Source organism: Pinus tabuliformis, chromosome 4_1, assembly GCF_031772625.1.
Source record: "Pinus tabuliformis cultivar Carrire ecotype Pingquan chromosome 4_1, CPIR1, whole genome shotgun sequence".
Lineage (NCBI taxonomy): Eukaryota > Viridiplantae > Streptophyta > Pinopsida > Pinales > Pinaceae > Pinus > Pinus tabuliformis.
The window spans coordinates 721,748,174-721,758,513 of NC_142303.1; the positions used below are offsets into that span (position 1 = coordinate 721,748,174).

The 10,340-nt window shown below is 33.8% G+C and overlaps 1 protein-coding gene across 1 annotated transcript; it reads right to left on the reverse strand.

Moving 5' to 3' along the window:
- Positions 1 to 6,213: 6,213 nt before the first annotated feature.
- Positions 6,214 to 8,837, reverse strand: LOC149178170 (protein NUCLEAR FUSION DEFECTIVE 4-like). Its single transcript, XM_089423550.1, has 3 exons — positions 8,479 to 8,837; positions 7,102 to 8,211; positions 6,214 to 6,994 (listed from the first exon to the last, which is right to left on the reverse strand). Exons 1-3 carry the CDS (start codon positions 8,818 to 8,820, stop codon positions 6,497 to 6,499), a joined length of 1,950 nt encoding a protein of 649 aa, XP_089279676.1. The 5' UTR covers positions 8,821 to 8,837; the 3' UTR covers positions 6,214 to 6,496.
- Positions 8,838 to 10,340: the final 1,503 nt, after the last annotated feature.

The following is a 10,340-nucleotide window of genomic DNA, read 5'->3' on the forward strand; positions in this document are numbered from 1 at the left end:
TCATACTCAAGGTTTTGAGCACTACCGCACAAGTGTCATCACGGTCGTCCTAAAGTCTATCTCAAGTGTCACACTTGTCGCTTCTTGTTATGAGACAATCACACAAAGGATAATGCTTTCTCTTATTTTTCTAGTGGTCTATGTTGTCATATCGTCGAAGTATGCTAAGTGTGTGATCACAAGTTAAAGGTCTTCATGAGTTCATCTTCCTCCCACATAGCCATTTTTCCAAAAATCTTCCCAACCGAGCAACTCAGCTTCACCAAACCCCAAATGAACTGTGCACTATGCAGTCTCAACTCTCACTGATGTGACCTTGCTGCCTTGAACTTCGCAGTGCGCATTCAATCTCCCCCAGGACAGTTGCAATGCACAATTTCAGAGCTCAACAACCTTCCTTGACCCCAAAATTATGCAACAATTCCTCTCAGTCTGACTTGAATTGCACACTTTGCACTTTTAGTCCTCAAGCTTCCCCCCTTGCCTATTGGGACCTCGTAATGCACAAACAACACAATCTCCCTTGATTTGAACTGCACAGAAGTGTCCCTCAGTGTCATCCCTCAATCAAAGCTCACTAATCTCATGAACTGTATAGATCTATCCTCCAGGTCTCTTTGCTGCCCAGTACACCTTGTCCCTGAAAAATACGTTGATTTGCCTCCCAGGGTCCCATCCTAGATGAACCACTGATTTCCTGAACTGAACAATACTGACTCCCACTGGCCACTGCGTAATTTTTCTCCTCAGTGAGGACCATGCTCAAAAGTTTCTCAGTCAAGCTTGAGCTGCACTCTGTGCAGTCTCAGTGATCATCCTCTCTCCCTGTCATTTGGAACTATGCAATGTTTAATTACTGGGCTCTCTCTCCTACCCTGTCACCTATCCCAGGCTCAGTTCATGGATAATAATGCATCATATTAGACTAGGGAGTTTTCGGATTGATGTTGTCCTGTCATGAGTGAATTGCAAGAATAGGTACACTGTTAAATCATGAGGAAATAATGAAGAAGGAGAAGAAGGAGAAGAAGGAGGAAGCATGCCTGAAGACTCACTTGTTGTTGGACGAAAAAATGAACCTACCAAGAACAAGCAAAAGGAACACATGTATGTAACCACCTTTCAAGTCCAAAGATCATTGAAGACCCCACATCATCAAGCTATGCGAGGGAGAAGAGAAACCATATCCAAGAACACATGTATTACTCAGCAACAACAACAACTTGACATTGCCACACCATCAAGCCAATCCATGTCAACAGTGTCATGTCAAGTCGTGTCATGAGTTGTCGTATGCGACATCACTATTGTGGGCTGTGTATATTATAAATCAAATGTATTGTAAAGTGGAAGTGCGATGGACACACATGAACATGAAGAGTCATGTAAAGTTGAAAAGTTATAGGAAGTTAAATAGTCATGAGGGTAGTCAACGAGCAACATGGGGTAAGCATCACCCTTTGGTTATATAGACCCCCTCATTCTATGTGTAACGGACTTTTCACCTTGGCTCCTCTCGCAAAACATTAGAGAGTTCAGTTAGTTCTTTGAGGAGCAAGGAGTGGCTCCAATGTCCCATTGTTGGGGCTAGTGATGCATAGTGTAAATGTATGTCGTAGAACTTCTGCTTAATCAGATAAGCCTTTTCAGGCCAACACATTTACATGCATGAATTATGGATGTTTGTAAGATTGTTCTCTGAACATTTTTATTTCATGTTTGCTTTCACATGTACTAAGATAGTTGAACTATTTCGATTATTTTAGTGTTTATTTTGTTGGGAATGTGTTGTAATGGTTGTCACTGTTGTCTCATCCTTGTGTACTATTCCGCGTGATACTAGACATATATTTCTTTTCTCTTGGATTATAACCACCATCACATCTGTTGTGGACTACTCCGCAAGATGGTATACAGATCCTCCCTTGTTCATTGGTCTTTTTCATTGGTTGTAATCACTGTCGCGTCTATTGTGGACTATTCTGCTGGATGTTGGACATGTCTTTCTGGTTAATGTGTGTCTCTTTCTAGGTTGTACTATTACCTATCGCTTAGAGGCTCACTTTTCTCCCCCCTTTTGAGTAAGATAACCTAGACACAGTTGCGTTGCATGCTCACCAAGCACACTCACCTTGTTTTTTGAAGATACCATTGCATCACTCTCTTGTGTTGACAGCTAGAGCTAAGAAAAATCTTTAAGTATTTGGAAACTAGGCCATTATACCGAATGATCTTTAAGCATTTGGAAACTAGGCCATTATACCGAATGTGACTCCTACACCACACGGTGTAATTGAGACTTCATATCAAAAAGATGCCCTGAATATTAACAAAGCCCAATATCGTCAACAAAATCATAAAATAATAAATTTATTATTAATTAGCATTTTCTCAATTATATTATATATAATTAAATATTTATTTTCACATGAACCTAATTATTAATATAATCAAAATGTAATTTAACAATCATATTTCAAATTCCAACTGCTTTTATTATATATAAAATTACTTTTTAATTATTTTCCTTTCACATCAATTTAATTATTAATATAATTTAAAAATTGGATTGCAAATTTTGATTGTCCTTAAATTTTAAATTATTTAAAGATTAGATTTCAATTTCCAACCTTGAGAGATTAGATTTCAATTTCCAACCTTGAGAGTTGTGATGGTATACCACAACCTCTATGGAAGACATAAATATGTTGTGATATTATATTTACATAAATACATGATTACATTATAATGGTGATAATGTGTTTATTTTGAAATGAGTTTTCTAGAATTTTAATTTATTTATTAATAATTATGAGATAAATGATAGGGATATAATTTCCATAAAATATTTTACAATATTTTAGTAGTATACAAAAATTAAAAGTTGAGATTTATTTCCAAAGTAGTTATTTTTTTGTTCCCCTTTTAATTAAATTTATTAATTTAAAAAATATCATATTAACAAGTGTCATATACAATGAGTTATTGCTATTTAGGCATGTAGTATTGATAAATCATGGTATTCATCCATAATATTGTAATATTGTGAGGATGAATCTCTATGGTTAAAAATCTTGTTAGATGGTTTTTTTTAAATAACTTATATATATATATATATATATATATATATATATATATATATATATATATATATATATATATATATATAATAGTAACAATTGTAAAGAAAATTATAATTTAGTTAATTCTTATATTTTTTTAATTTAGCAAACTTGAAATGTATGATGAAATAAGTATTTTGATGTTTTTGATAGATTGATCTCAATAATAAACAAGACAATATCTCCACTAAATAAGTTTTAATATAATGATTTGAAGATATGTATAAACTTATTGTGCAATAAGATTGTTATATATAGAGAAAGAACTAGCTAACACGTATTAATTTTAATTATTGTTATTATTAATTAATAAGAAGTTAATATATATTAAATAATAGCAATTAATAATATTAATTGATAAAAATATATCATATCACAATAAGTAATATTAATTATTATTAATTATTAATTAACAAAATATCCAGAAATTACAAATAAATATTAAAACAAATTGTAACTGTTATTAAAAATTATTTGTAATAACAAAGACTAATAACAACTAATCAATCCCATTCATAATATTCTAAATCCAAAACAATCCTTTAATATTAACCTAAAGAAAAGAAATATAATATTAATTAGAATAAATAAGGAAAAGAAATATAATATTAATTAGAATAAATAAATAAATTACTTGGTAAAATATGAATGACAGTTAACTTTAGGATAGCATTTATGGAATCAACACTAAAATCATTAACAATATGTGGAATTTAAGAGCTCAATGAATCCATAGAATCGTTGCTCAATAAAATATTATGAGGAATCTATAGAATCTTTACTCAATAAAATATTTCCATAAAATGAATTGGTTGTATATACTTAAGGAAAGAGAATGGAAGAAAAGACATATAATAATATTATATGTGAGTTCAAATTTTTGTGATTCATATTGTTTTGAAATAATTTTTTTTTAGAATAATCACATTATCAAACAATATTTCAAAATAATAACATTAATTTAATCTAATTAATAAATAAAATAATTTTACTTGAAAAAAATAAAATAATTTACATACTAATAATTAAAATATTTTTTAATATAAAAATAATTTTATTCCAATACAAATCAGCTACATGGTAAAAATTTGCAAATCCACACAATATGCAATGAAAAAAGAATTTACAGATATAAGAAGTCCTTTTCGTATGCCACTGAATTATATACACACTCTCCATGGAACGAATTTAGATGTCAACGCATATATAGGAATCCCTTTCAGTATGCCAAATTTAGATGTCAATGCATATAGGAATCCCTTTTAGTATGTCAAATTTCACAGAGGAAAATGTATCCTTTCTCATGTATGGCACGGACAACGGGCTGCCAACCTTCCACACGCTAATCCTTCCGTATTCTAGATGTATTTGGGTATCTAGTGTGGATGCAGTTACACATTTATATCATAGTTGAGGCATATTTAAGATAAATACTATCTAGATTGTGAATGTAAATTATAAATTTATAATTTTTCATATAATTTAAAAAAAATCTAATGTTTCACTTTTTGATGGTGAATGTAAAGTATATATTTGTAATTTACCATGTAGTTATGTTTGTTATGGGATAATTAGTAAGACATGTTTGAGAAAAAAATAAAATGTATCAAATCAGAAGGGAATTTTAGTCCTTTTCACATAAGTGGAAATTATGATTTCATAAAAATCACAAATTGATATATAAAATGGAAAAGCTAATTGTTAGCTAATGCGTAAGGAGTTGCATATATTTTGGTGAGTAACTACTAGTAACTTTACACATTCACATTTTTACTCCTACTTATTAAAGTGAAGAACAAATAAATGATAGTGTGCAATAGCACTTAGTAAATATATTTATTTGCACTTTGTTGTTATCTATTTTTTATGTGAATATTTCCTTAAATTTTTAACTATTTTAATTTTGGATAGTTTTGCTACCAAACTTAACAATGAAAATTCATTTCATGGTATAAATATTGTAATTGCATCAAAAATCTTATGGCATAAAAATAAAAAGCACTTATCCAAATGAAAAAAGAACTACACTAACACTACAATAAAACTTTAAATTTATAATCCAATAAATGTTAAAAAACTAATTTTGAAATAATATTAAAAATTAAATATTTATTTTTCAAAATTAAATATAATATATTGTAGTGATAAATGTTAAACTCATATTAATTAATACCTACAGATATGTATATAGATTTACTCCGCTGCCATAGTTATTATCACAAATTAATTAATACCTACAGATATGCATATAGATTTACTCCGCTGCCATAGTTATTATCACAATCAAAATCTAACATGCGGTTGAATTTCAAATTCCAACCATGCTTGCGTGTACCCGGCCAGCCTCTATTGGTGGAGATAAAACTGCTGTCATCTCTGTGTTGACGTACGCACGTGATACCATGTTATTAGAATGTTGTGCACAGACGACGCCGTCAAGGTCGGCAACAAATAACTGGCCTGTGAATAATCGTTAGATAATTAGCTTTGCCAAAATCAAACGTATTTAAATTTTACTTTACTGGTCATTAGCATTCCAGTTATTTTCAACTGTGAAGGTCCAACTATGTGGCATCACTGTCGCCCGTCCAAAAATCTACATTGTATTCAAATTTTACTTAACCGGTCAATAGCATGCCAGTTATTTTCATATATATATATATATATATATATATATATATATATATTTATTTAAAATCACGCAGGGAAATAACAGTAACTACAGGGATCAGTCCTTCCTTCGCTGGGAAAATTTTATGAATATGCGCCGAATGCATTCATATTTGAAGCCATGTCTCTGTTTTGGTATTTTTATTTTACCGAATGCATTCAAATTTGAAGCCATGGTTCAACTCTAGTATGTTTAATTTTGCACATCCATTCAATTTATGCAAATCTATTTTTACTGTACACATTACAATGACATGAATTAAACCACAAATTCGTTGTTTCTTTTCTAGGTCGTTCTTCGGGCATTGGTTCAAATTGAACTCCCTCATCCGAAATCTCTCTAAAATTTTATTAATATAGGTTTCCTGTGACAGACCCAAGATCCATAGAGAAGGTCCAACTATGTGGCATCACTGTCGCCCGTTCAAAAATCTACATTGTATTCAAAGTTGATATGGCGAAACATTCAAACTATCAACAATTGAAGCACAGTTGGAATTCAATTGTGATTCAGTAAATTAGACGCTTGTTATCCAAAATGGCGATGCAATGGATCTTTCGTTAATCTTACGAATGATGGAGTGTAAAATCATTGGTGTAGAATGGATTACAGCTCACTGTGATTCAGCACAATTCTCCGCTATATAGACAGGAAATGATCTATACTAATACTTTTATAAGTAGACCTAATTCTGATCTATTTCTTAGGATTGCTTTTTGTGGATAGATTCATACAACTCGCGCGTTCTCATGCACAGAACAACGCAGAGAAGGATTCCAAAGAGGCATATGCATCCCCACATCAGAAACGATTTTTCGTAACACTGTGTTCCCTTGCAGAGATGCCAATCAGCTGAGTCTTTTGGGTGTTTCGGCATGCCAGAAGAAGAAGAGGCCGAATCATCATAAATGATTCCTGCAACTTCACCAAAGAGAAGAGAACCAAATGCAATGTTTGTGACAATAATGTTGTGGTTGACGCCAAAACTTTTCATTCCGAACATCTCTGATGAAATCGGAATGGCTATGGCGCTGATCGCTCCTACAGAAGTTCCAACAATGGCCGTGCTCGCATAAAGAACAACACTGCTCGTTGGGTTCATGAATCTCAGCATGAAGAAGGCCGCAAACATGGGAACCATCCATATGCCTATCCATCCTGGCCTTGGCAGGGGCCGGTACTTTCTCAACTTCCCGCATTTCTAATTCACAGAAAACAGTCCGTTATACAAACAAAATATAGAAAACCCTAATAGGAAAAAATCACAGTAGATACGCAAGAAAGGAGAATGTATGGATTAGTATATACCTGGATATAATCGGGAAGGCCTGATGCAATACGCCCAAAAAATCCAAAAGATGAAACCAGAGAGACTAAGATTGGTGTATTGGAGTATCCCAAGGACTGAACAATTTGCCCTAGGTTGTTCATATATACTATTCCAACTGTTCCTCCGCAAAAATATACAAAATAATATAGCCAGAAATCAATACTCCGCAAGAGCTGCATGATGCCGTGCTCCTCTCCCATTGGCGGAACTGATATCAACTCGAACCTCCTGCTTTTAGTAGAGTCAAAATTGTGTACCGTCTGCAGTGAGATTTCTATATCCAGGCTTTGAATATTTATTTTGTTGTCTTCAGTTTCAATGAAACCCACCTCGCATCTTTCGTTGAAGGTGGGATTGTGCTGCTCTGGATGCAGTGAGTTTTCTATATCCAGGCTTTGAATATTGATTTTGTTGTCTTCAGTTTCAATGAAACCCACCTCGCATCTTTCGTTGAAGGTGGGATTGTGCTGCTCTGGATGCAGTAAGTTTTCTATATCCAGGCTTTGAATATTGATTTTGTTGTCTTCAGTTTCAATGAAACCGACCTCGCATCTTTCGTTGAAGGTGGGATTGTGCTGCTCTGGACTTGAAATGTACGCGTTTACATTCACTTCACTCCTTAAACTGTTAAAGGAAATCTTGACAGGAATATATATAGGGGCCATTAACAGAAGAATAAGCACGGCAAAATAGACTCCTTCAAGTTGGCGCTTCCCATGGGGCAAGAACTCAAAAACTATGGAATATATAGCAGTGGCAAGAGAAATCATCGTGCATAGAATCATGAATTTCCTATCTGCATCGTCCTCTATGGCCGTCATTTGTAATTCCGAGAGATGGAGTATTACAGCTAAAATCACACCCACTACAACTGGGACTATGGAGTTTAACAGTAGGTACAGGGAAGGATTCCCCGGGTCCAGAATGGAAGAGAGACAGGAGTAAATAGCGGGACTGAGACTTACGTAGCTTGTACTTAAACCAGAAGCCATTCCTCTGTCAGATGGGAAATTTTCAATAGCAGCCTTGAAGCTCACAGTGTTGAACCAGCAGACGTTATTGCCAGCAAGAAGGCACAACATATACACCTGCGTTGTCCAAAATAAGAGAAAAAATCTCGTGAGAACCAACACCAACCAGCTATACGCTGCAACAATTGAATAGGCTAGTATTTTAAAACCACACTAGTATAACTATGTTATAAGAAAAAGTTCGATGGAATTAGTGTACATTTCTATTCCAATTCCTTCTAATTATTATGTGAAGAAACTAATGCTCTCTACACTTTAGAAAGATCCGTTCCTCAATCTTTGTAAAGTACGATAAAATTAAATAGAATTTGGAAAGAGTGTAACCTGCCAATAAGCCAATGGCTGAATGATTTGACTCAAAATTAGCCACTGAACGCCGTAACCCACCATTCCCAAACTCATTCCTATAGCAAGAACAGCCCAGGTTGGCAGAAACAAACACGCCCGTCCAGCAACCCAGCCCATGATTTTTCCAAGGTCTGAGGCCACCGCCAAACTATTCAGTTGGATTTGGTTAATCCCAATAATTTGCTTTAAATCAGAGGAGTAATCAGAAAAATCAAAGTTGGTGCCATTGATAGATTGCAGCCATATCGCTGCTATAAAACAACTCCAGCGTCTAATGGCCAGTGACTTAGAACGAGGCATCTTGCTGATACCATCCATGGCACCACAATAATCGTATAACGGAATATCAATGTGTGCAATGCATTATGCTCACAGTGGTCATTTTTATAGACGAGACGTATGCCAATCGGCGATTACAGGACCGAAATAAACGCTAATGTCCTCTCGTGGGCTCCAGCGTAGTTTTGGCACTGAACCCCAACACCACAAATTCCATATGGAGGTATCCAAGTGGATCACTGATTTCAAGAAAATGGGGATTAACTCCTTTTTTTTCACTTTTACAAGCATAATCGAAATCCAATTCATGTGTATAAATCGCTGGTAACTAAAAATAAAATCAGATATTTGAAAAAAAGGAGACGAAAACATGATTTCCTCCCGACGTCAGATCAGCAGAAAAATGAAAGCACGGAAGAAAAAATAGAGTGGTCTCTCTTATAAGCGCGATCCTTGTCCCAATACTTCCCTTGACGTCGATATTGTGAGACGCGTGCAAGTTACTGAGCCGTTCGTGAACTTAAATAGAATCTATAAAATTTGGAACAGGCGATCTCTCCGAAAGTCGTGGATAGAACAACACACATAATCCAAGAGGCTCATTAACGGTTATTCTATAATTTAAATGGGTTGATCCTGGGATATGGTTATGGCTGAAATTCGGACAGATAGATAGGAAATATAATTACCGCTGATTACTATTACATAGGAAATATATTTGTGTCTGAACATAAATCTAAATATTACATCTCAACTGCTAACTTGGGTATGTTAATTTTCTATCCGACCAATCTTCACTATGGTTGTATATTAATTTCAGTCACTAAATTACGTATCAAAATTTTCTACTCCACCAGTCTTCACAAACATGAGAGACGTCTGTGAGTTGTTCAGCATACCGAATCTTGGTTTACGTCGTTTTAACTCGATTAAATTAGAAGAAAATGATAAAAGAAAAAAAGATGATTGGAGCAATGGCATGCAAGGCACACAAGTCAAGGTAGGCGGCGAGATAATCTAAAGCAATTATAAAGGTGATATAATCTTTTAATTGATAATATTTTACACCCGGGTTCAAGTCCTCCCGAGTTCAATTCCAGTCCTCCCGAGTTCAATTCCATATGTAATATAATATCAATCTAAAAAAAACTAATACTCTATACCCTTGGATCTTTGGATGTTTGTGCAAAGCACAAGTGACCATAAGCAAATGAGGATTAGCTTAAATTGTGACATGGCATCGAACAAGTACTTCTCTTCGTAATGAATTACAAGCATTTGTCTAAGTTATTGCAACTTGTTTTAACTTTCAATGCGAGAATATAACTTGTGACAGGGAAATTTGAATTTTAAGAAGGGATAGAAAAAAATAATATTATTATTAAATCTTAAGAGTGGAAATTTGTATAGAATTTGTATTAATGATTTTTCTTTTTAAATTATGTTATTTTTAGAATGTGATTTCGTATTTATTTAATGTGCTTGAAATATAGGTATATATATTTATTGATAGTTAAAATAACAAATAAATGTTTAAGTGAAGATTAAGGAATATCATA